The sequence below is a fragment of the Hyaena hyaena genome, unplaced genomic scaffold (assembly GCF_003009895.1).
Source record: "Hyaena hyaena isolate Hyena2069 unplaced genomic scaffold, ASM300989v1 scaffold_321, whole genome shotgun sequence".
In the NCBI taxonomy this organism is placed as follows: Eukaryota; Metazoa; Chordata; class Mammalia; order Carnivora; family Hyaenidae; genus Hyaena; species Hyaena hyaena.
In genome coordinates, this window is record NW_024080953.1 from 1,125,632 (window position 1) to 1,153,126 (window position 27,495).

At 41.0% G+C, this 27,495-nt stretch overlaps 1 protein-coding gene across 1 annotated transcript in view; it reads left to right on the forward strand.

The window, feature by feature from the left end:
* Nucleotides 1–27,227, forward strand: part of HGD (homogentisate 1,2-dioxygenase) — a 43,107-nt gene extending 15,880 nt beyond the window's left edge. The window contains exons 5-14 of the mRNA XM_039248882.1: nt 7,496–7,555; nt 9,267–9,358; nt 10,503–10,537; nt 11,350–11,429; nt 12,253–12,352; nt 14,403–14,527; nt 16,900–17,004; nt 19,268–19,394; nt 23,631–23,812; nt 26,865–27,227. Of these exons, the coding sequence (XP_039104813.1) occupies nt 7,496–7,555; nt 9,267–9,358; nt 10,503–10,537; nt 11,350–11,429; nt 12,253–12,352; nt 14,403–14,527; nt 16,900–17,004; nt 19,268–19,394; nt 23,631–23,812; nt 26,865–27,014 (1,056 nt within the window). The 3' untranslated portion in view covers nt 27,015–27,227. The remainder of the gene's footprint in view (nt 1–7,495; nt 7,556–9,266; nt 9,359–10,502; nt 10,538–11,349; nt 11,430–12,252; nt 12,353–14,402; nt 14,528–16,899; nt 17,005–19,267; nt 19,395–23,630; nt 23,813–26,864) is intronic.
* The last annotated feature ends 268 nt before the right edge of the window (nt 27,228–27,495 follow it).

The following is a 27,495-nucleotide window of genomic DNA, read 5'->3' on the forward strand; positions in this document are numbered from 1 at the left end:
TCTTGTATTAATGCTGTTTAAAAACTCAGTTGTACAAACAAACAAAAAGCAGAAACAGGCCCATAAATACAGAGAACAAACTGATGGTTGCCAGAGGGGAAAGAGATGGGGGGAACGGACAAAATGGGAAAGGGAGGGGGAGATACAGGCTCCCAATTATGAAATGAGTAAGTCACAGAGATAAAAGGCACAGCACGGGGAATATAGTCAATGATATTGTAATAGTATATGGTGACAGATGGTAGCTACACTTGCGGCGAGCATAGCATAACATATAGACTTGTCAAATCATTATGTTCTGCCCCTGAAACTAATGTAACATGTGTGTCAACTATACTTCAATTTTTTAAAAATCAGCTACATATATATTTACTATAATGAAAGTCATGCTATAATACAGTTCAACATTGTGTTTTTAATTTAAACATGATATTTTGTGCCTTTTCCCATGTCTTTTTAAACTCGAGTATAGATAATTTTTAAATTTTATTTATTTATTTATTTTTGAGAGAGAGAAAGAGAGAGCCCATGTGCAAGCATGGGGGGTGCAGAGAGAGAGGGGATAAGATAGAGGATCCAAAGAAGGCTCCGTGCCAGCAGCAGAGAGCTTGATGCAGCAGGGCTCAAACCCACGAACTATGAGATCATGACCTGAGCCGAGGTCAGAAGCTCAACCAACTAAACCACCCATGTGTCCCAAGTATAGAGAATTTTTTTACTATTTGTTTTTTAATATTTATTTATTTTTGAGAGAGAAAGATGACAGAGCGTGAGCAGGGGAGGGTCAGAGAGAGAGGGAGACACAGAATCTGAAGCAAGCTCCAGGCTCTGAGTTGTCAGCACAGAGCCCAACGCGGGGCTCCAACTCATGAACCATGAGATCATGACCCGAGCTGAAGTCAGATGCTTAACTGACTGAGCCACCCAGATAATTTTTAGTGTGGCCTCATAATCCAATATATGTTTATAAGATAATTCCTCTATTGTCAAATATTTAGAGTGTTTCCATTTTTACTATTATAAATCATTATGGCTAAGTACAATCCTTGTCTCCTCAATGTCCCAAAGCCAAAAACAGTTGACTATCTTCTATTCTTCTTGTACAGGCTCCCAAGATAGGCAATCAAGAGCCCTCATTTACTATCATATCTTTCAAACCCTCCACTTTCTTTAATATCCCCAACCCACCAGTCATATTGTAACTTTTACCATTTCAGGGCAATACCCTAAGTTTTTCTTCCTTAGTGCTTTATGCTCTTTCACCTACCTGGAATTTTCTCTTTTTTCCTCACAAATATTCACTCATCCCAATCCCACCCATAATTTAAGATTCATCTTAAATACCACTTTATTCATTGATCCCTTTCAATATTTCCCAGGGTATTTGAGAATAGGATCTACATCTCCATCATCTTCATATGACCTGAACTGTTCAGCACATGCTTTATTCCAAATAATAGAATCACAAGAATTTGTTGAATTGACTCCCTGATAGCTCGGATCCCATCATCCTATAAACAGACTAGACTGCATTTTCCTAAATTCACTTACTGGTGTTTGCCAATATTACGGTGCACTTTGCTCCATTCAGCCCTTTGGGACAGCTTGCTGGCTCTGTTTAGAGTACATCTGCATCAACTTACATTTCATTCCTTGAAAGATGTTAGAGCTTTCTGAAAACCAGATTATTTCATTGTGCATATCCTTTATTTTCCATGCATAAGAATGTTAAATAGACTCTGTGTCAGGAAATATCTCTGAGTAAACATTCCTGTTTATATTTCTCTTTCAAAGTCATTTCTATTTATCTATTTCCTTGTTTTCCTATCAGAAAGTGCCCGCACTTCCAGGGTTTTCTGTAATAGATTCCCTAAGGGCAGAGACTGTCATGTTTATCTCCAGCACCTAGCATAAAACCTGGCACACATAGAGGTCCAATGAATCATTTGAATGAATTAATATAAGGGGCTTGAACAAGAATACTAACACCAAAGAACCTTAGCAAGTTTTGGGTCCCAGGAGTCAGATTGGGCCAGGGCAACTTAGCACTGGAGGAGCAGGGCAACTTAAGCACTGGAGGAGCAGTAAATAAGGGTAAGGTTGGAAGACCAAGTCTAAGACATTAAAGGGGAACAAAGCCTGGGTTCAGAAGCCAAGCAGATCATGAATAGTTTGGGAAGCAAGTCAAGGTAGGCTGAGATTAAAGGGCTCAGGGTGTAGGTTACTAAAAGAGACTGAGAGAATGTTGGTATCCATTCTTAGCAGAGAAAACCTTTCTAAACCATCTATTCTTTCACTTCTAAAATAATAATGACAATCATAGGTGATTCAGAAGGTTGTCATAAGAATTAAATATCATCCAAGAAATATTAATTGAGTAACTACTATGTTTCCTGCTCTACATGAGATGCTGAGTAGTGGATGTAATGCTCTTAGTTTTACACTCAAGGGCAAGGTCAAATGGGAATCCATGTTTCTATTTATGAAAACATGTCATTCAAATCCCATGAAGTCTCATCATTTTTGTGGCTTCATGAAAGACTTTTGAAAGTCTAAAGTATAGTGTCTTGAATCCTTCTTACTTGTGCTCTTGCTTATTATCTCAAAGAACTCCAGTGGGCCACTCAAAGCCTGATTTATATCCACATAAATCATGTTGGCTTTTCTCTTAAATTGCTAGATTTACTGAAGAATTCAGTGAGCCACTATTTTATTTTATTCACTCCCCACACACATATACACACCTTCCCTAGTCTGGACTAAAACTCACTGTAGTATAATAGCCTGGGCCTCTCCCAGCCCATACCTACTACTAATTACTTATACATTGTGGTCACTTTGTATCTACAAGTTATTCCAACATTCTTAGATAGATGATATAGTCTTCTAAAGATATGTCTACCTCTAGTCAGCCATTGTTGTTGAGAGTATCAAACTCATCCAATCTAGTTGAGTCCCAGGCAATTTTGGAAGGAATTTCAGTAAATCAAAGAATCTTAGTGTTGAAAGTGATACTCAGACATTCTAATCCAGTCCAACTCCTGATCTTCTGACTCTAGAAATATTGAGGCCAATTCTCTAATTTTCTTTTCACTCTTGAGTGTGCATTTAAAAATTTTTTTAAATTTTTAATGTTTTATTTATTTCTGAGAGAGAGACAGAGCGTGAGCAGGGGAGGGTCAGAGAGAGAGGGAGATACAGAATCTGAAACAGGCTCCAGGCTCTGAGCTGGCTGTCAGCACAAAGCCCGACACGGGGCTCGAACCCACGAACTGCAAGATCATGACCTGAGCTGAAGTCGGAGGCTTAACCAACTGAGCCACCCAGGCGCCCCCCCATTTTAAATTTGATCATTAAATGTTGCCACTAATTCTTTGTTTTTTCCTTTGGTAACCTTAAAACATATTTAATTCTGGGGCACCTGGGTCGCTCAGTCAGTTAAGCATCTAACTCTTGATTTTAGATCAGGTCATGATTCACAGTCTTGAGATACAGCCCCACATCAGGCTCTGTGATAACACTGCAGAGCCTGCTTGGGATTCTTTCTCTCTGCCCCTCCCTCACTCGGGCACTTGCACTCTCTCTCTCTCTCTCCAAATAAATAAATAAACTTTAAAAAATCATCCATTTTTATTTTTTTTATTTATTTTTAAATATTTTTATTTATTTCTAGAAGAGAGAGAGAGACAGCGTGAAGAGGGGAGGGTCAGAGAGAGACACAGACTCCGAAATAGGCTCCAGGCTCTGAGGGGGCAGTCAGCACAGTGCCCGACGCGGGGCTCGAACCCACTACAGCGAGATCATGACCTAAGCGAAAGTCGGACGCTTAACCAACTAAGCCACCCAGGCGCCCCCAAAATCATCCATTTTTAAAATGCCTAATTCTAAATGTTTAATTCCTTTGATGCTTTTCAAATTATTTCTAGCCATCCCATTTCATGTAAGTAAAAGTTTATTTTCCAATAGAACTTGGAGAATACAGCTGCAAAATATGTGAAGCAATATTATAACTGAAAGGAGAAATAGATAAATTCACAATGATAGTTAGAAGCTTTTTTCAACAATTGATAGCTCTCTTTCTCAACTAGACAGAAAATGAGAAAGGATGTGGAAGAACAGATCATTTCTTAAACATAAAAATTGCTTTACATTCTAGAAAAAAGTTCTTTGGACTTTTAGAAATGTTTGCCAATTTACTAACTATTGCCTGGATGTCATTTGACCCCAAGTAATGTCACAAATATACTTCAGTCTTATTATTTGACATATTGGCAATGTTCTTAGTGCCTTATATTTATTTATTCATAGATTCAGTCATTCAACAGAAATTTATTAATATCCTCTGTAGTCAAGATATTACATTGGGTACTATAATTGATTTCATTGTTTTTAAAATGTTTAATAATTAAATTCTGGGGGGGTATTTAATAATAATATATGGTATGAACAAAATAAACTGTTAAAAATGTATAGGACTAAATCAATTAACACGTATCCTTTATCACTTTCAGAAGCTCCTCTCTGAAGAGAAGTCTAGAATTGTAGTTTCCTCCAGCACCCCACTGTTATATGCAAAAAGAGATACAAAATCCAGAGGAAGAAAATGATTTGACTGAGGCCACAGAATAAATGGAAACAGAGGCAGTAGCAGGACGCAGGTGTCCTCCCTGGCTCAGCCCAATGCAGAGCCCTCTTGGGCTGGCTTAGGATCAGTGGGTTACTTTTACACACCATGCAATTAAGCTCAACATCTGACTTTAGCATGAGAAATTTCTACCTTCCACTTCATGGGTTCTTCGTGTTTATCCTCTCCGCAAATCTCCCTCCTCACATTCAACAACATATCACACTGAAGCTCCTGACATAAATCTCTAGCCTGAAGATCTAAAGCTGGCTTCTTTTTGTTGGTATTGGGTTTATCAGAACCAGCTTGGGCTTTTATTATCCTTTGTAATACATTGAATATAGATCCTGTGCAATCTGCTGCCATCAGACTTAGCAGATAAATTACTTCTCTCCTTATACCACCTCTATCATTTGAAGGGTATCATTTTGTGCATTAGAGATTCTGCAAGGTTACTGTCTCATCTAGTATGCAGGCCCTGTTGAAGCCATGCTCCCTACATCATCATGTAGGTACCTTTACACCTGCCTCCCTGGCTCTCTCCTCATGACTTGAGAGCTTATATGCTATAGAAAACTGAAAAACTGACCCGCACAAACCACCCAACCAACTTCTCAACCTCTCTGGTTCAGTTTTTCCCACTCACAAAAGACAAACCTCTTCTTTGGGGGTCAGGATTTTATTTCTAGCCACACAGGTATTTCATTTTCAGTAAGATCTACAAAGTTGTTGTTTCAGTACAACAAATCTGAAAGTTCTTCTCCTATTACTGGAATTTCTTCTCTCTCCTTTCTCTTTTCTTTATTTCTTCTTTCTTTTTTTCTTTCTTCTGTCTCTCTCTTTTTCTCCTTTTTTCTCTTATTTATTTCTCTTTTCTTGCTCTTTTTTCTTAGGTGTGTAAATCCTTATACTTGTATTATTTAAACATTCTTGCTATTTTGTAGCTGGCATGTTACTGTCACATCTGGCCAAAGATACCCCAACTTAGTTGACTGATTAGTTGGTTGATTGGTTGACCGCATGGACTTTTCTGAACATGATGCTTAGTTCAGCAATATAAGAATCACAGAATCTCTGGCTGGATGTGCCAATTCTTAAACAGTAGCCACCCCATTGGAAGAGCTTTTATAAAATAAAGCTTTTCTAAAATACTGAACAGATTCTGATTTAATTTTGTCTTAGATCTCAAAGATCTTCTGGGTGACTCATGGGTAATCAGGTTTAGAATCTCTGGATAGGTCTAAAGGTTGCCCAGGCAACCATTGATCTGATGGTTAAATCCCTTCCACTGGGAAATCTGAAATGATAACTCTTCTTGGGACAAACATGCTAAGTAGTCTAATTTTCCAGACAGTCATCCTGGGCATACAAACTCTGCACACTGCTACTGTAGGGGGAAGCAGCATGTAGTGGTTAGTAGTAGATCAGAACCTCCTCTCAAATAGCTAGTGGTGCTTATCTGTGTTCCTTCCTGATGTCAGGAGAATATCGTCCTAGGTCAGTGGTTTTCAACCAGGGAAAATTTGTCCCCCAGATGACATGTGACTACATATGGAGACACTTCTGTTTGCTACAACTTGGGGGAGTGCTAATGCTATCTAGTGAGTAGCGGTCAGGGATACTGCTACACATCCCACACTACACAGGACAGCCTCCCACAACAAGGAATTATCCAATGCAAAATGTCAATAGTGTCAAGGTTGAGAAACCCTTTCCTAGGTCCTTGCTCTCAGGTTCCCCCTCCTGCACAGGAAATATCATCTTTAATGGAATTAGTCCTAAACCTTTTCCTTCTCTCTGAGGCATGATTTCAACAATGTCTTTCAAATCAACACTTTACATCCTTTTTAAGTAGTCCCCAGATGAGATAATCTTGCTTTGCTTTTAAAAAATAAAGACTCCTGCGCGACTATGTATGTCAGAGAGACAGAATAATCCCAATGCCAACTTTTCTACTTGCTGCTTCCTTTCCCACTTGGCTGCCTTTCTGAAATACAAAATAAGATGAGCCCCATGACCTAGCAGAGGCCCTGCCTCGCCTGCATGGACCAGGTGCCGTGGCCAGTGGAGCCAGCCATTGGGACACAGGCCACCCCATGCATTGTCCTGAGGCTGCTCAGTTGATCAGCTGCCAGCCTGGCTGGGTCAGGCTTGCTGCCAAGTTGATTAATAAGTCCTGGGCTGACACTTCTAGCAGGTCCCAGACCTGCTGATTTTTCTTCCCCACTTCCTTAGATCATTTCATTATTAAATTAAAGATTGTTGTGATTTAAACTGAACTGTCAGGAGACCTGGAGACAAACGTGGGGTTTGGTGTAGAAATTGGACCTTGGTACTGCATTTACTAAATCCAGCCTCAGTTGGGTGCTTTTTCTTTTTCTTAAAGAAGTAATTCAAAACTCCCAGGGCTGGAAGTAGAAGCAGAACCTTCCCCTGCAGTGTCAGGAGCCCACACAGAGAGGCTGGCATGCCAGGAAAGGAAGCCGATTATAAATAGCAGAGAAAGCAGCATCAGTCAAAACTCACTGATGTGCCTGAGCAAAATGTTAAAGGAAACAAACAGCTTCTGAAATAAGAAGCAATGATCTTTTTTTATTTTTTTTAATTTAAAGTGCTAAAGAATGAAAACAATATATATGCATATAGGTTAAACACACACACACACACACACACACACCACACAGAGAACCCAAATGAGATCCTTTGGGAAATAATGGATAATTATTAATTTTAAAAGAATAGAATTACAAGTAGTCAGAGCCACACAGAAGAAACAGCTGTCCTTTTTCTGTGAAGTCGATGCTATTTGTTTAGAAAGCCTATGGTTTCCCCTTCTAAAATAATTGTCCTGTTACTTGTATCTTTTTGCAGCTTCGATGGAAACCATTTGAGATTCCAAAAGCATCTCAGAAGAAAGTGGACTTTGTGAGTGTAAGTCAATACCATCCACACCTGCCCTCTGCTCTCCTTTCTTGCCCAGTGAATGATCCAGCCATTTTCAGGCTGAATGCCAAGCAGAAGCCGACGTAGAGGCAGGCAGCAGAGACAGAACCACCTGCCTCTGCTTCCAGGGCTGGCCAAGCGATGTCTTACTTACAGGCACCATATGGGCCCTGACACCAAAGGGCACTGGTAAGCTATTTACAACATCTCTGAATGGCCAATGGAAATTGAACATTGACCCACCTCAGATTTGGTTTTGGCTAGAACAGGGGTTCTTAGCCTTTCTTTCCCCCATGGACTCCTTTAATAGTCTGGTAAATCTTGTATTTTTAAATGCATAAAATAAATTACATGAAATTACAAAGAAGCTGATTATATTGAAATACAATGATAAAAATATTAAAATAACAAATTTGGTTTGGTTTATAGTAACATATATGCTTCCTTATTAATTCACTAAATCACAAGATCTATGAAATATCTAATAACTGTGGTTGTTAGAAATATGAGCATAAATGATATTCTGGAATAGCTAACAACTTTATACTATAGTAACAACTATAATGTGGTATTAAAAAAACATGATTTCTATTGGTGAAAAGTTTACAGGCACTTCTAATACTTCTGTGGTTTGTTGTTTACATTCATATTAATTGAAGGAACTGATACATTTCAGAGATTAGTCAAAATAAATATATAATTTTGTCCCCATCCAAGTTCATGAACTTTCTGAAAAGGACCATTGGGCTAGAATAGCATCAACTCAAGATGACACCTCTAGTTAGTGCAATGCTGATCACAAGTTCTGCTTGGTAGTTATAAAGGCTGGGAGTATTGGAACACTTGTGCTCAGAGCAAATCATATGTAGGGGAAAAGGAAGGGAGCTACAATGAGGAGGCTCAAAGAGGCCAGTGGAGGCCTTTACAGAGCAACCTTAGCATATGGCTTACCTAGGGAGAGCCCAGGTGCCCAGCCATAAGTCAAATTGTTTGGATCATGCAAATTCCTTATCTATATTCAGTGCTCCAAGCTACATGTAGACTCATCTAAATAGACCCCAAACTGGGAAACTGAGTTAAAATACAAAAATAAATCCCCAACTGTGGGTGAATTATGGACATCTGAAGGAGCAGAGCTCCCTCCTTTCAGGCTTCCCATCTGCAGGTTTGTGGCTGAGAGTTTTGAGAAGACGCAGGCATTAAGGTTTCTTGGATTGTGGATTATCAGCAGAGAGAATTACAGTTGGTCAGAATGCTTCCACTTCCCTGTTCTGGATAAAATAGGGCTGACCCTTTGTATAAGCACAGGGATGCCTACATGGTAAGGCATATTTGAGGGGCATTAATGTGGAAACCTTCCTCCCTAGGTCTCCTAGGTGCTTAGTTTTACCTCCAAAAGAAACTCCCCTCTATGCTGATCTTAAGCACCAAACTGATAAAATGCCAAGAAAGGTCATCTTAGCCACAGAGACAGTCCAGATCTAGGGCCATGGCTGGCATCTAGGGTGAATCACTACCTATCAAACATAAAACAGTAAATCTTGGGCTCTTCAGAGGCAGGCTGGACCCCAAATGTCTCACTTGTCCCACAGGGAAGACCCTAGTAGAACCTTGCCTTGTGGCTCTCAGGGACCAGGAGGAGGGCTGGCCTCTTAGACAATGCTCATATTCACCCTTCCTTCTCCTTGGTCTCTCCTAGGGCCTGCACACTTTGTGTGGAGCTGGAGACATAAAGTCTAACAATGGGCTTGCCATCCATATTTTCCTCTGTAACACCTCCATGGGGAACAGGTAAGTAGCTTAGTGCTTGGGCAGAACATCCCCATTCCCTAAGAGCTATTGACCAGAGGGTGAAAGCCAGGTTGTTGTTTTATATTATTGTTTATTCCCCAGAGCAATATTGATATACATTTATTAATAAAAATAAGTGAGCACTCCAATCTTGACTGACTCCTGTAACATAAACAAGAATGTCACATAACAATGCAAATAGAAAAGAGACAATGGGCATTGGGAAGCTGGAGTAGTCCAAGACGCATCTTGACTTTAACCAGGTTTGAGTCAGAATATCTCTAATTTCTTAAAGTTCCCCAGGGCTGTTCTTGAGTCCAAAGTCATACTGCATGAGAAGCCATTAAGGGCCACAAGTTGGTGGTGGGTCAGGCTGATAGACTTTGGCTTCAGCTAATAATTGTGCAAACTTAACGTTCCTTGATAAAGGAGCTTACGTATTGGAATTTTTTAGCCAGAAAAATACATAAATGGTATTCTGACTTTTCTTGGAGAAGCAAAATCTCATGGCCATTTTGCACACTGCATCTATAACCAGAATGTTACATCCAAACCCAATTCCACTCTGCCTGGCTGAGTAATCTTGGGCAAGTCATTTAAATTCCCTGAGCCATGACAAGGCACTGCAGATGTATCTTTGGGTCCAGCCTCATATCATTCCACCTCCTCTTTTTTCACTTGAGCCACAGTAGCCTTCATACAGTTCTTTCAACCTGCGTATGTTCTCCTGCCTCAGAGCATTTATTTGCATGTGCGGTTCTTTCTGCCTTGAATGTTCTCCCCCCTCTCCAAACTCTTGCCTAGATAATTCCTCCAAATCTCAGGTCAAATATCTCTTCTTCAGGGAAGCTTTTGCTGACTCCTTACATTAGATCAGATTCATTACTCTTCCATTCCCCTGAACTTCATTTTCATAGTGCCATGACAGTTTATAATGATACAGTTCAGTAATTATTTGATTGCTCTTTGACTTCCTACTGGACTGTAAGCTGCATGAGTGCAGAGATTGGGTCATTTTACTCACCATTTTATACCCAGCACTAAGCCTGGCACATGGTGGGTAGTAAACAGTTTTGCGGTGCGAGTTAATTTCTCTGGACAGTGTTAAAACTGAAAATCACAGGAATTATTCTTTATATTTCAGGTGTTTTTACAATTCAGATGGCGACTTCTTGATTGGTAAGTTCTGAAGATTTCACTGTGAATTGGTCCCCAGACACAAGCTACTTTTCTATTTTGTACATATTATTTTCCTTTATCCTCCAGTCTGTTTTATGTAGTCCAATCTGCAGACTGAGGTCTAGAGGCCATTGGTGGTCTGGAAAAGATTCCTGGTGTACCTCAAAGCCCCTACTCCATTTCATGGTCTCTCTGTCTTTGCCTATCTCTGCTGGGCCTTTCTAACATGGGAGATCTGGTAACTGAAAGGAAGTAAAGAGTAATACCAACCTGTGATTAACTTACTAAGATAACTCTATTTGCCTTCAAACCCACCCCATAATAGACCATCTGTCATTGATATCTGCAGTTTAAATAGAAATTTTCACGATGCCATCTAAAACAGAATGTGTATTAGAGATTTCTCTGGTCTGCCCATTCTATTTGATGGTTTCAGTATTGATATTTTGTAGTAAACATTTTCGTGTAGACATTAGATATGCAAATGCCAGACTCTTGCTGGAACTATCAGAAATGAGTGGTTTTCCATCCTATTTCTGCTGCCCTTTTTGGTCAATCCACAAAACTGTGCACGTAATAAGCTTTTTTTCCTGGCAAACAAAAGTAAACAGAGTCCATTTTTTTCTTTCACTTTCTTCTAGGTAGTAAAATTGCTAACCTAAGTTGTCAGAATATACATTTCCCTCCATGAGATTCAGTAAAGCTCTTTTCTTTTGGAATGAAAATCAAACGCAGCCCTTGAGCCTTTGCTCTTCATGAAGTGGCCCTCACATGGGAAGAGTTGCTCACTGCTGCCCTGTCTTTTTTGTTAGTTCCCCAGAAAGGGAAACTTCTCATTTACACTGAGTTTGGCAAGATGCTTGTGCAGCCCAATGAGATCTGCGTCATTCAGGTTGGTGATGTGTCCCCTCTCCCTTGCCTCTCCCTAATTTGGGAGCAATCAGATGTTGCAGCTGCTGTTATTTCCAACTCTAAAATTTCTTGGTGGATCGTGTCTGAGGAAGGGGAGGGAGTTTTAGTCATGCAGAAGGCTCTTGTGCAGAAGGGTAAGTAGGTTTGGGTGCCTGATTTGTTTTAAAATAAGACACAATCACAAAGCAAAGAGCATTGTCAATTTGCTTTCCTAAATACTTATATGTACTTTAGACAAGGTTCTGTTCACATGGATTAGGGGAGGGGGTGCAATGAAGATTAATTTCTTAAAAATGTGGCTATATCAGAGCACTAGGATCTCTGAGTCCAATGAGAGATTACACTAGAATGGGTTTGGGTCACAAATATGATTAGGAGTTATATTTTTCCTTTTTTTTTTTTTGTCTGTTTGTTTTGGTTTTCTTAAAGTATTTATTTTTAATTTTTTAAAATTTTATATATATTTATTTTTGAGAGAAAGAGTGTGTGCAAGTGGAGAGAGGGGCAGAGAAAGAGGATCTAAAGTGGGCTCCATGAGGACAGGAGAGAGTCCAATGGGGGCTCATACTCAGGAACCATGAGGTCATAATCTGAGCTGAAGGCAGATGCTTAGCCAACTGAGCTACCCAGATGCCCTTAAATGTTTCATTTTAACTCATCTTTGAGCTGGTCACCTCTCAAACATACCTCAACAGACTATAGCTTTGCTTTTTACATGTGGGGCTGGCTGTGGCTTTGGGCAGCTTCTTTATAGCTACAGGTATGATTTGGGAGTGCTCACCAGTGTCTGCTTCCTGCTCCAGAGAGGAATGCGGTTCAGCATAGATGTCTTCGAGGAGACCAGAGGCTACATCCTGGAGGTCTACGGTGACCACTTTGAGTTGCCTGACCTGGGACCGATTGGTAAATCTTCACTACAAGCTTTTAAGCTCCCTTGAGAGATAGGACAGATAATCGCATGAGAGTTACACATCCTTCTCCCCTCATTATCTCACTCAAATTTCAACTTTCCTTTCTGGACAACTTCTCTAGACGAACTGTAGTTGAGAATTTCAGAAACCTATCAGAACTCCCTAAGCATCCCCCGACATTTTTTTTTCAGGCCTCTAAGTTCAGGGATTCTGTGCCATGGGTGACCCAACTGATGAAATAAAATAATTAATTAGCTCATCAGTGTATCAGTCTATCAGCTAGTCCTGGCTCTATGTTGTGCTGAGAGTGATGACAGGAATCTCATCAAGGGTAACACAAGCCTCTTCTCATAAATTTCATACATAAAAGTGAACAACCAAAGCCAATCCATTATAAATCTCTCTCTAGAGTAGTATATAGACCATTGGAGAGCAGACAGTATATAATAGATTTCTGGTTACACAGTGTATACCCTGAAGGATGTAGAAGTTTGGGCTACTGAGGGATTGTCACCAGGAACAGCTTTACAGAAGAGATGAGACTTGATTAATCCTTGATAAAGAGTTGAGGAAACATAAAAGGAAAAGGAACAGCTTAAGCAAAAACATACATGTGGGAATGAGATTTGTGAATAGGAGAGAGATCATTTTCTTAAGTCAATAGGGTGTGTGTAGATGATAAAGTAGGGGAAAGCTATAAAAACAGCAAGGGCTATCCTCTATGGAAAGGGGACACAGGCTGAAGGATGGATAGTCTACAAACCTCACATTCCTACTCAGCGCATTCCACAAGATCTACACAGTTAACTCAGAACTATGAAGGAGCTAGAAACCACAGCCTCTATGAGGCAGATTAAAACTTTCAGAAGTGAATCAAGGTCCCCACCCCCGATTCCTCTGGAAAACTGGAGGCAGAAGATGCAGGAGAGAAGTGAAGGTGGTAGGAGGAGTTGTTCTCAAAACATCTCTTGGAGTGAAAGGAGTGGCTGGGAAAATGGGCCCTTGGTTTCATCTTTGGCATGTTCGCTGAAGGTGGTGACCACACCTCCCAGTTCTTCCTTTTCTTGTCAACAGCTTTTTTAGAGCAAAACAGGACAGGCCAGCATGTGCCTTCTGGTCACTCCCCTGGGGAGATCCAAATAGTCAGAGGAAGGTGGGAGGCAGCAGAGAGGCAGCTGGAGCCACGGTGGGCCGTCTGTCATCCTGCTCACCATCAGCTCTTCCCACTTCAGTCTGGCTTCCTGCTGCTCTACAGCCAGCATAGCCTCCAGGTTCCATGGAACACGTACCCTCTGGAAAATATATATAATTTACTAACCAGCTGGGGGCTTATATTTTTTAACCCCAGGAACTGGAAATGATAAAACACTCCCCAGGTCTCTCCTCTCAGAGTTAAATTATGTTTTTGCACTTATACTTTTTATTTTTGGTCTTTTGATTTATTTTCCTTCTCTGGAGGGAACACTCACTCCTAAGCAAAGGTAAGCAGGCAAGTCCTGAATACTTTTTTCCTGAGTGGCAGACAGATTTGTCAGGCTGGAGAGGAGTTCTGCAGACTTGGATTGATTCTGAATTCTGTCTGAGGAGCAGAGGCATGCCTGGGGCAACAGTATGTAACCTTCCTTTCTGAGATCAAGGACTGTAGATGAGTTCTAGAATCATCATGGTTTTCTTGAGGGAGAAGTTCTAGTATTCTATCAGACTTCCCCCTTGCCTCTTTTCTAGCCTCAGCCTCTCCCCTCACCTGTTGTGATGCAATAACGCATGTAACATGGTTGATAAGCCATATTTACAACTTTAGGTGGTGATGATGGTGATGATGACGATGATGATTTTCATGATTCTTTTTCCTAATCTTTTATCTTCCTTTTAGGAGGTAAAAGGGTACCAGACTGGGATTCCAATGAGCATTTGGACAATGAAAACAAATTATGGAATGGCTTTTGACATGGAAGAGAGCTCTTTTTCTTTCTGCAACTGTAGGCATCTTTCCTATATGATTTCACAAGTGTCTAAAAGACTTTTGGGTTGCTGTGTTCTAGGAGCCAACGGCCTGGCCAATCCTCGTGATTTTTTGATACCTGTTGCCTGGTATGAAGATCGCCAAGTGCCAGGTGGCTACACTGTGATTAATAAATACCAGGGCAAGCTATTTGCTGCTAAACAGGTAAAGTAAGAGGGTCGGAAGACAGGAAGGGAATATTAAGCACCTATTGATTGCTAAGGCCAGTGTTAAGTACTTGACATATATTATATACTTTCATCTTTACCATACCACTAAGATATTAAATAAAGTACTATTTGTCTCATTTATAGTCATGAAAAAGGATTGACAAATAATTTACCTAATGTCATAGTATATGGCAGAATAAGCATTAGTATCTACATCTCTTTGATTCCAAAGGTCACTCTCCTTCTACTCACCAAGCAATAAAAATACTGACAATATGTATATCTCTATAAATGGTGTATAAAATATAATATACAGGCAGGACAGTTTGTTCTGAAAAGGGAAATGAGTAAACAAGCAGGTCATCCAAGATTTATATTACCGATGGCCACCATATTTCAAATACAAGCCATGACTGATACAAAACAAGTAGAACTCAGTTCATTAGCTTGACTTAGTTTATACCACTAGCCTTGTAAACTCAGAAGATAAGCAAAGGCTTATCTCTTCTTAGGGATATATTAATAAATAATAACATAACATGTAATCTATAATATACTAGATATATTATTACATAACATACTGAATATATATTAGCAGAAGCTAATCATATAAATATAAAATAATCTAAAGAACTCTTCTGTTTATCATTATTTATTAGCATTATTTTTGCCCATTTGACATATTGCCTATATTTTTCAAGGCATATTATTTTCCTAGGACAGCACTCAGAAGGTATGCTAAGCAGAAGAAACCAACTAGTTTGGCACTTAAAATGAACTCCTGAGAGTTAATTGCCTGCCTTATTGACACATTGTCACCTTTATATTGTCTGGGTCAGGATTTCTCAGGCTGTGGTTCAGAGATCAATTGCATCAGAAATTCTGAGGGAGGCTTGTTTAAAATGCAGATCCTTCGATGTTACTCCAGCCTGGCAAAAATGATAACATCTGGGAATGGAGTGTGAAAACCTACAGTCATTTTAAGCATGTTCCCCATATTATATTTGATATATAGTTGTGAGAACCACCATTCTAGAGGCAGCCAGCAGCTCCATAGGTTTTTACTTTCTAAGTGGACTATGCTGGTTATTCCCTATGTGAGCTCCCACATTGATCCATTATCCCTTCTCTGCCATAATCTGTCACCTGAGAAGTTGACCTATATGGGCTCCCTAGCCAGTTAGTTGACTTTTGGTTGGGTTCAACCAGTGAGAGTTACTCACAGGAAATTGGAGGGCAGGAAGAAAAACACATTGGGGTTTTTCCTCCTCTGCTTCTTCCCTGGTTGGGACTTCATCCCTCCATGATCTCAGCTCCTGATGGGTAGCTTCAGTGGTGTGCTGGTGCCTATTCATACTGGCATGCAAGAGCCAATATACACATTCTTGCCAGCTTTGTGTTCAGCAAATCTCGTGAGTAGTTCAAAAATGATCATAGTGAGAGTATTTATACCCCAGAAATTAGCAAATGCTGTAAAACAGAGCTTTTTAATTTTTTCCAGAGAGGTAGTTGTTAAATATATACTAGCACATCACTGAGCAGCCCCTTCTCCATGGTTCTAGCTCTTGCTGGAATCCTATAACATCTTCTTCCCATATCCTGCAGGCCTAAGAATGGCAATGTCATCCCACTGTTGCTAGACTCAGAAACCTCACCATCTCTAGTCAGTTCATTTAACTCTAATCATATCTCTCTGAGTAGTCTCTTCAGTAAAGTCTTTAGAACATTCTGAATTGGATTCTGTTTCCAGAACAGATGCATAACTGCAGTGGGACTACCTTTCTGTAATAGAGCACCGATCATCTCCTACCCCAGGAACATCACTTTAGGATTGCTCTGAAAACTCAAGTCCTTGTGGCTGGAATTTTTATAACCCTTCTCACCCTCCTGCACTCATCAACCCAGGCACTGTGTGTACCAGAAGCTCCTCTAGGCAGCAATTACCTGGAGAGCAGTCACAGCAAGTGCCTGCCTGCCCTCCGCACCAGGAAACCCAGACGGTGGCCCAGATTGTCTGAGAACTGCTGACATGCACACATTCTCACAACTGTGTTAAAAATTGTTGAAAAGGCACTACTTGGAGAATGCATTGTGCTTCTGCTGCACATGTGATCCGAGGCAGCTGCAGCTTATGAACTGGAAAAATAGGGTTAGTAACTAAGCAAGGGACAGTTTGAAGGCATATGAAGCAACCACAACATGATTCAGGGTTATGCTTCTCCCAAAGGATGGTATTATTAGATTATGCAAACAGAATCAAATCAGAAGAGACAGTGATGCCAAGTACAAACTGTGGAATCACAGCTATGAAAGCATTAAGTACTAAGATTACCCTTTCCTGCTTTTTTTGTCTTTGTGTGTGATCAGGATGTCTCTCCGTTTAACGTTGTGGCCTGGCATGGGAACTACACCCCCTACAAGTACAACTTGGAGAACTTCATGGTCATTAACTCAGTGGCCTTTGACCACGCAGTAAGTCTGAACCATGGAGGAGCCTGGCAGTAGGGCAGCCCTAGGGTGGGAGGGGTCCATAGTAGGTCCCTGATGTTCACAGATTTAACATTTCCAGTGTCACCCTTGGAAGCCCAAGATGTAGTCATTCATTATTGTGCTGAGAGGAAGTTGAATCATCTGCTTTGGTGAAGGAGTAAATAACAAGCTGGTGGGAAAGCCAAGCCTGCCATGTAACACTCACCCTTGAACACAGCTTGGTTCTTACACAGAGTATCACAGAAACTCCCATAGATGGCTATAAACTTAGTTTCTTCTTGGAAAACATATCCCCAAAAGAAAACCACCTGCTAATGTTAGTGATACAGTGATGAGAAAGGATCATCTCTGGATTTGGAAAGTTCTCTGTCCTCCTTACAAATGCTGAGTCTGCTTGGTCTGGTTGCCTATTCCAGTGCCTCCACTCCTGGCTGTTTTGAGCAGTGATCGAGCAGACAGCTCTCTTCTAAAGTTCCTCAGAATGTTCAGTGCTTGAATTCAAACCAAAGAAATTCTAAAGTGTGAACTTGGTCCTGTTTTTCACTCAATTAGAGGCCCACAAATAGGTCCCTAGTCCATAGGGCAAGCCCCCAAGGCCCCACATTCATGATAAAGTGCTAGCTCTGAGATCCTGGGGGAAAGTTCATTTTGCAGCCTAGTTCATAATAGATTAACTTAACCCACAAGCTGGAGGGATAATTAGAGCAGAAGCCAGAGAACCAGAGACAGAAAGATTACTCTGAGCCAGTTCAGCTTATCTCTAGGGGGGCAAAACTACCTTACTGAAGAGCAACAACTCATAACAAAACCAAAAGGGAAAAGAAAATGAGGCATCAAACTCAAAACAGCATGAAAAAGGATCCTGAGACACTGAGAGAGCTGTATTTGAGCCTCACTACCTTTTCTTTAACAGTTTCAGATCATTTCTCATGATGAATGAAGAAGTCTTAAGTCTCATAGAAATAGGGTTGGATTTTTGGCTTGCCTTTGCATAGTTTCAAACTCCGTACTGCTGCCATAGTTATTTTTCCAAAATCCAGGTCTGGTCATTTTACCACTACATTAGAAAACCTTTGCAGCCTCCCTGTGGTTTAGGATCATCTGAGCTCTGAAGCATGGTATCTGATGTTCTCCACCATCTGGCCCTGGACTCATCTTTCCAGTACCAATTCTTAGTTAGCACCTCTCCACTCTGCCAATGCACCCTGGGCTTTAGATTTCTCGCCTCTTAACAAAATCTCTGTGCACTTTGGTGTCTTTCTTGTTTTCTGTGCTTTAAATGTCTTTTCCTCTCTTTCCTTACTTCCATCTTTCTTTCCTCCCTCCCTCCTTTTTCTTTCTTTCTCCTTTCATTCCTCAGGATGTTCCTCAAATATCATCTCTTCTTTGAAGCCTCCCCTGATCCGCTCAGGGAGGTAGGCACTCTCTATATCTCCTTGGATTTCTATTTATAAAGTTAGATTGCTCTTGGCATCTTGGTAGGATTAGTTGTTCATGCACCCCTCCACCACCACTACCACCACTAGTAATGCTTAAAGGCAAGGAATAGATCTCAACCATCTTTGAATCCCAGACCCTAGAATGTCATGTGAAAACAAACATGACCATTGATTTCAATTAAATTGAATCTTGATCTTTCCATTGAAAAATTCTAAAGTTCTTCTAAAACCATGATATTGTTCTCCTCAACACTACCATCATCCAAACTAGTGATGTAAGTGGTGGATTTTAGACCTGAGGGTCAAATAAGGGTAAGAAAGCAATGAGGATACCATCTGGAATCTCTGTGAGGCCTCCAATGAAAAGCGCATTCCACATCTATACCAAAAGCTGGATACTATTTATTTCTATTTCCACCTCACTCTGAGCATCTATTCTGCTGAGAACTCCCTGTGGCACATCCCAGATCTTCACCCTGACCTGAGGTTGGGAGGCAGGCACGACTGGTTCTTAGACCTGTGGGGTAATACTTGCATGAAATGGGGGCTCAGCAGGATGAGAAAGCAGCTCCAAATCTTCTTAGCTGGTGTTAATTCATTTTGCTTCATGCACAGAAAGAGGGGAAAGTCAGATGAGTGATTACTGCACCTCATCAACAAGACCAGAACTCTTAGCCTGGCCTGTGTGGTTTGATCAGAAATTAGAGCATAAACTCAGAAAGCCCTTCCAGTGTGGGGGACACCTGTGCCATTGTCCAGTCACCTCTCTTCCATCATGATCTCAGTGTCTCCTTGTGCTTTCACAGGACCCATCCATCTTCACAGTACTGACTGCCAAGTCTGTCCGCCCCGGGGTGGCTGTCGCTGATTTTGTCATCTTCCCACCTCGATGGGGAGTTGCTGATAAGACCTTCAGGCCTCCTTATTACCACAGTAAGTCTCTCTTTTCCCAAGCCACATTGGAAACCAAAGAGACAGCAAAGCAGTGAACTTTACCCATTGGGAATACCACTGAGATGTTTCCAGACACCATGCTCCAGCTGGCCTTGGGGATCCTGCCCCCCAAGGCCCAGTGCTTCTCCCCAGAATTGTAGCTGCTGAAACACCACAGACGTCTGTGGAAATGGCAGTGATGTGTTGACTCTGAGAAGGAAGTAATTAATGCCTATAGCTCTGTTCCCTGGACCCTGAGGAGAAACAGAAAGGCTGATAAAGTGTGAAGCAAGAAGTTTCTTTACATCTCAGACCCTTCTTTTGGGGGGAGAGAGAATGGTGGGATGTTGTTGGTTACTTTGTTGTTTTTGGAAAGCTCTTGATCTAAGTCTGGCTTGAAAGCCAGTAAAATATGCCTTCTCCAATTATTTTGGTGGGATAAAACAGACTGCAGTCCACATTAGGGAATGGACCCCATTTCAAAAGTGGTTTCTGTGGAGTATTAGTTGCCTAGAACATAACTAACTAAATCCGCTATTTTTATTTTATTAATATTATTACTAGCAGCTAACAATTATTAACCATTTTTCATGGCTGTAAGTTCCTTATAAGTATTAACCCACTTAATCCTCAAAACAGTTACAAGAGGGAGGTAATATCATTATCCTCTTCTTTTCAGAAGGTAAAACTGAGACATGAAGGATTAAGTAATTTGGAAAGATTGAATAACTTGCTCAAGGTCCCACATCTAGTTAAGTGGTGGAGTCAGAGTTGAATTGAAGGCAATCTGAATCCAGAGCACACATACACTCATTACCAGTAACTGGGGTGCCTAGCACAGTGCCCGGCACAAAATATGCATCTAATAAACATTTATTTAATTAGTAAATGCATCACCAAGAATGCATAAGGTATTTCATGGCTATATTTAATGAAGCTGGCATTTTTAATTGTGCAATAGCTAGCCGTAAATCCAACCTAAAAGGTCAATGTACAATTCTACTTCCTGGAAATTGCATTTTTGTACATAGAGTTCTGGAAAGACACTGAGGTACATTTCAGCTAGAACATTCTTTTTTTTTTTTTAGAGTTTATTTATTTATTTTTGAGAGAGAGAGAGCAAGCAAGTAGGGGAGGAACAGAGAGAGAGAGAGAGAGAGAGAGAGTCCCAAGCAGGCTCTGCGCCCTCAGAACAGAGCCCTGTACAGGGCTCTAACCCACAAACTATGAGATCATGACCTGAGCTGAAGTCAAGAATCAGGCCCTTAACCGACTGAGCCACTCAGGTGCCCCAGCTGGAACATTCTTAAAAATAAGTCCCTTTCCTTAGTCAGCCTCAGGGCCTTCTATCTATATAAGGTTCCTTTCTATATGTACCAGTTCCCAGGTGCCTCAGACCAGCAAGATATAACAGTGCACTGAATGGGTAATTTAGGAATTTATAGAAGGTGGAGAAGTAGGGCCCTAAGGATGGAAGAAAGCCATTTTATGGTCAAATTCCAGCACCACCGTTTTCAGGTGACATCATTATGGTGGAGAAAAGGATACAGTTACCACCACACCGATACCAGATACTTGGTCAAAAGAGTCAAAATAAACTATTATCTTTTCTGAAGAATATCAAGCCCATCACAGGCCCTGACTGTTCTGGAAGTTAGTCCCCTAGAAGACCTGCTGTCCAGGAGAACTGCTTTAGCCTAGTCTGTACCTCATATGCTAGTCCTTGATTATTCACTATTTCACAGAGTTCTTGTGTTGAGGCTGCTCTGTGTACCTGAAGGTGGTAGTTTTCAGATTTTCATATATGTCAGTGTCACTTGGAGGGCTTGTTAAAACAGATTCTTGGGGTCCACCAGAATTTCTGTTTTAGTAGGTCCAGGGTGGGGTCTGAGAATTTGCCTCACTGGTCCCCATGTGATGCTTATGCTGCTGGTCCAGGAACCACACTTTGAGAACATTAGGAATATAAAAATCACTTAGAATGCCTGCTAAAAAAATTTTTACCCCCAGCACCCACTCTTGGAGAGTATAATTAGTTGGTTCTGAGGTAGAACCTCAGAATCTGCATTTTGAATTAGCAATTCAGCAAGACTTTCTGATGCAGAAGGTCTACAGGTCACATGTTGAAAAACACTGGCCTGTGGTTTATCTCCCCACACAGGGGAAGGATAATAGGACTGTCTAACTTAGACAAGTTTGCTGTTGTGGTACAGCTCTCCAGCCACTCCTGGACTTGGGTTTGTAGTTCAGCCTGCCTGAAACAAAGGATCTTGTGAAATGCCTCTTATAATTTTTGAAAAACTCTCAAGTACATTTGGCCAGGATAGAGAGATATCAGAAAGGTATGGTTGCCTGAGTTAGCTGGAAAAATCACAGAACCCTAAGTTAAAAATTATTTTTTCCAGAGATATTAAAACTATTGCTTTAGCAATATTATCAAAATCTTTGCTACTTTGATGTGACTTTATAGGAGAAGTGAAGAATTATTTCTGTAGAAATATTGCCTCCAGTCATCTTAATGTACTTTAGTCAACTGGATTCAGCATTAATCAGAGAAGCAAGGTCTACCCTCCCCCTGCCCTTTGAAATATAGAAAATGATATAGAAATGTCATCACCAAAGTCATTGCTACCTAAATTCATATTTAGATCAAAGCTGAATTCTGTATTGCTTTCTTTTTAAAATTAAGTCATGAAGGTGACCCTGAGGACACATAGTAGATTGAAGAGTGTGACAGCATATTTAAGTCATGAACAGACCTGCTTTTAAAATATAGACACTTTATGCTTACAGTGCTTCTTTTCCTCTATTTCTGCTTCATGGAGAAATGAGCAAAGCTATGATCCAGGTCTTACCTTTTCTACAGGGGCCTGCAGCAGAATTTTGTTTCTTAGGCAGGATAAAAATGACTGCCTAGTCAATGACAGAAATATTTTGGCACTTGGTTATACTTCACATGTAAGGAACTTATTGTGCCAAATGTCCAGCTTTGCGAGTGTTGTCAATGCCGTAGCTCTTTGCTCTATTCATGATCTGCACTCTCAGCACAGTCACAGGTTGGACAATGAAAGTAACTTAGAGGGGCTATTTCTTACTCAACTCTATCACAGAACTTAGCACAGTGTCCAATTATATATGTGGGATGGATGGTTAGGCAGACAGATGGGGTGGGGAATGGATCGGTAGATGGGCGAATGGATTGAAAGGCACTTAAATTTGCTCAGGTGTTGTATTTCTTTAATTCTTGCTCTAAATATGTTGCTGTTCTAATAAAGAGGTTTATTTCAATAGAAACATAATGGAAATAGTAGGAACATGGTGAGTTTTTGTCAAATTTTGTTGACTCCTGAAAGCACAACTAAAATCAACATACTTAATTTATATTAAAGCAAAATTTCATTTAATATGAGAGAACTTTCTAACACCCAGAGCTTTTCTATAATATGGTAGGTTGCTTTGTTGAGTAGAAAGCTTCCACTCACAGGAGGCATGCAGGCAGACCCCAGGAAGTAATGTGTCAGGAATGACATAGAATATTCTTCTGTACTGAGTAGAAGTAGTGATCCTTTCCAATTTTAGGATTCTATCAAGAGAATATCAATGGAAATAGAAAGAAAAGAATGAATCTCAGAGGCATTTTAGAGAGTAGAAAATAAGATGATAGATTCGGCTCCAGAAGATAATATTTGTTAGACTATATAGCATTTATGGACTGGTTTTTACATCACAGAGATTATCATTTGATAATAGACTCCACATCCAGCATTCTTTCCATTATATGACCCTTCTATCAACACACACACACAGACACACTCCATCTCGGTTTTCTGGATTGGGAACCAGATCAGATATGGGAAAGAAGATAATTTTAATACGGGGCTTAAGCCTAGGTGACAGAGTTCATCTACTCTTTATTATGACTTTCATTATAATTATTAAAATTCCTGTCTGGGCTATGATTTTCTTTAGATCCAGCATCATCTGTTTCAGGCAGTGGAACTTAAGACCTCTGACAATCCACGTGGCCATCAGGTAGAATTTTGCCTACCAAGAGTTCCACATTAATTAATCTTTTGTGGGCTCCCCTCCCCCCGAACTGTATTCTTTAGTAATCCTAAAAAATGTATCATATCCTCCTATCTTTTTGGCAGTCCACAGAAATAATGCTTGAGAGGTCTCGGTATTTTACAGGTCTTGCCTTAGATAATTAAAATAATACTATTTCAACCTTCCCAGGGAACTGCATGAGTGAATTCATGGGACTTATCAAAGGTCACTATGAGGCAAAGCAAGGCGGATTTCTGCCAGGGGGAGCCAGCCTACACAGCTCAATGACCCCCCATGGGCCTGACGCTGACTGCTTTGAGAAGGCCAGCAAAGCCAAGCTGGCACCCGAGAGGATTGCTGATGGCACCATGGTAAGCAAGTTTAATGCCAGGCTCTGGCAGCCTTGTTGAGAGGAGGGGCTACTTCTGTATTTCTCCAAAATCAGAGAAGTCAAAAGAGGAGAGTGTGTGTCTGTGTATGTGTATATGCCCTTGTGTGTATGCACACACCCCTACGTGTATACTAGACTTCTGATGTGGTAGGGTAGAAAGATATTTGGACTTGAGTCAGACCTGGGACCAAATCCTAGCTTTTAGGGGACGCCTGTGTGGCTCAGTTGGTTAAATGTCCAACTCTTGATTTTGGCTCAGGTCATGAGTCTGAGCCCCACACTGGGCTCTGCACTGACAGTGTGGAGCTTGCTTGGAATTCAGTCTCCCTCTCTCTCTTCCCTTCCCCTGATTGCTCTCTATCTCTCTCTCAAAATAAATAAATATAAGCTTAACAAAAAATCCTAGTTCTTAGTTCCTACATAACCCTGAACAAGGCACTTAACTTCTCTGTGCTTCATTTTCCCCATCTGTAGAATGAGTATATTCACCCCAGCAGTTGGCTGTATTTAACCTTACAGACTGTCCAGCACTGTTCAAATATAAGGGAATATTATTAATGCTATGTAAGAGGTCTTCTCTTATCTGTAAGAAGCCCAGAGTATGTATGCTGTGCCTCAAAATCATCTCCTGCTTTTTGAGGTAATCCTCTAGGACCACAGTAACCAGGGATGCAGGATGTCACCTTCAGCAGCATTCTCAAGCCAAAGAGGATCAGAAATCCTTTGCCTCACTACAGTCAGGGCTTGTGAGAAGTAGTCCTCAGCTGTTTTCTCATTTTCTTTTGCTCTCCTTTGGCATGGGATGAAATTGATGGGATTTAAAATCTGTTTTGTATTCTTCCTGTGTCAGGCTATAAACATTGAGGCTGAACACAATTGCAGTTTGCTGCGGTACTTGATTTTATTTTATTTTTGCATTCTTGGAGGTGGAGTTTATGGGCCACAAGGAGTAATTTTATGCTAAATCATATGCAAATTTGCCTTACATTTTTAAACAAATGCCTTCAATGCTACCTGACTTTAAAACCAATAGCATAGGCCTTCCTGACTCCATGCCCAGCTTGCAAACAGAGTATTCTCTGTCTCTCTGTCCAATGCAGTTTGCATTGAACAATTCCAGGACCAGAGTTGATGGAGCTGATCTGCAGGGGGAGGGTACAGAGTCCCATCTGCTTGACCTTGGCTCTCTTTCCTTTTCCAAGGGCCTCTGCAGAATATCCGTGGAACTCTACATCTCTGTGAGACATGGTTTGACAGTATCAATTAAGATATTGCTTCCAAGGGTGCCTGGGTGGCTCAGTCAGTTGGGCATCTGACTCTTGATTTTGGCTCAAGTCATGATCTCAGGGTTGTGAAGTTGAGTCCCATGTTAGGCTATGCGCTGAGCATGGAGCCTGCTTGAGATTCTCTCTCCCTCTGCCCCTCCCCTGCTCTCACTCTCACTCTCTGTCTAAATAAATAAATAAATAAATAAATAAATAAATAAATAAGAAAAATGAAAAATAAGCCAAGGGATCTTTGAGGTACAGGGGCTATCCCACACCTGCCACTCAGTAACCTTTGGTGCCCAACTTGGCTTTGGATGTCAGTGTTATCAGGGAGCAGTATTCTACATCAATGAAGCAAGGGCAGAGCTATTTTTATGAGAAAGAAGAGTCTGGGAAATGCCTAGTGCCTGGAGCACTAGCCAGAAAGAACTCTCCTGTGTAAGGGATTAAGGGCAGGGGAGGCCCTGGGTAGCCAGAAAGCCCAGACCACCTAGGGAAGGGTCCAGCACTTTACCTAGACCTAACTTTGGGTCTCCATTACCATTTCCCATTATATAATTTGGACCCAGGCCTATCTATACACCTTATCCTTATTCCAGTTTGGAATAAACTTTGTACAATACTGTCTTCATAACTCAATTGGGATGTGGTTTTTTTGTTACTCCGTTCAGACACCAAGCTTCTTAAGAAGCAGGCAGCAAAGAGGCAACAGCAGACAAGAACAGCCATAATAACAACTCTTATATCTGAGCACTATCTGAATAGTGCTTTATAAAGTGCACAGTAGTTCCACATGATCTGATACGGTTCTCACATCAAGACTGTGGTAAGAAGTCAGGCAGGGAGGATCATCTCCCTGAAACTAATGTATGTTAGATACCAAACATTAACATGGGTTCTTTGGGTTGTGACCCAACTTTTATCTTCCTTTTGTCCATCTATATTTTTAAAATTTCCAATAATGTGAACACATAAGAACTGTAGGGTTTTATTTTGTTTTGTTTTTGTTTTTGTTTTACTTTTAAAAGCCACATGGTAGGAAAATCAGCAATTGGTGAAGCTGGAATGTCTAAGCTTCACAGAGCATTTGCATATTCTTTCTGTTGGGGACAAAAGCCTCCTGAACACAGCAGGACATTGACAAATCAGTCTCCTGGGATAGGGTTTTTAAAAGTGCTACAAGCCCCCTCCTTCCCCCCTCCTCCTCCTCCTCCTTGTCCTCCTTTCTCTTTCCCTCCTTCTCCTTTTCCCAGGCCATCTCCTGGTCAGAGTCCTTCAAAAGAAAACTCAAATCCCAGCTCTGCCACTTCTTGTTACCATCACTTAAGACAAGCCACTTCCCAGCTTTGAGCCATAGTTTCCTCCTCTGCAAAATGGGGATTATGGCCTCCCCACTGGGACTTAGAGTAAGTGATGGCTCCTAAGATGGGTACTCCTAAAACTCTCCCACCTCTGCCCTTGGATCTAGCATATTTAGCTCCATAACGCTACAAGGACATTGTGATGCTTACATGCCCAATTCCATTGTATAGACTGAAACTTGGAGCTTGGAGAAGTTAAGGGTCTTGCATCAGGTGTCACTCGCTTATATGTGCTAGGGCTGGAACTAGAACCCAAGGTGTGAGCCTGTTGTCCTCACCCTGCTAGCACACATGATTTACTATTCAAAGATTCTGTCTACCTACATCTTTTCTCTTGACATCTAATCAAATGTATTTTATTATCCACCTTACTTCTTTTTGTCCCCTCCCCCATTTCTTACAGGCATTTATGTTTGAGTCTTCTCTAAGTATGGCTGTCACCAAGTGGGGGCTCAAGACCTCTAATTGTTTGGATGAGAACTACTACAAGTGCTGGGAACCTCTCAAGAGCCACTTCACCCCCAATTCTAAGAACCCAGCAGGACCTAACTGAGACTGAAGCAGTGCTATCATAATTGAAAATGGATTGTGTGGTTTTGTTTAGAATCTCATGCCCTCTGGCAGTATGCGGGAGGGGGTTGGTTAAAAAGAGAACTCATCTTTTCACAGGCAAGTAACTCAGACATTTGTAGAAATGTTTTTGAAAAGTTTTATGTCAGCTTAATTCCTCAATAAATACTTGGCTGGTATTCTGTGGAAGTAGCAATTGGTTGTAAACAGGTCATGATGAGACATACTTTTAGTGGCTAGGACTGGGGGCAGTCCATGAGATCGGCTTAATATCGAGAGTCTTTCATATGAGTTTAGCCTGAATGCTTTTATTCCATGAGTGCAAATCCAGCTATCTACCACAGACCACAAGACCAAGGCACAAGAAAGGACAAGCCAATATAGGGACCATGAACTGAGGCTGAAGCCAAGGCCAAGGTCCCAGGCATAGGGAAGCACAGGGGGTCAGCAGAGCTCCAAACATC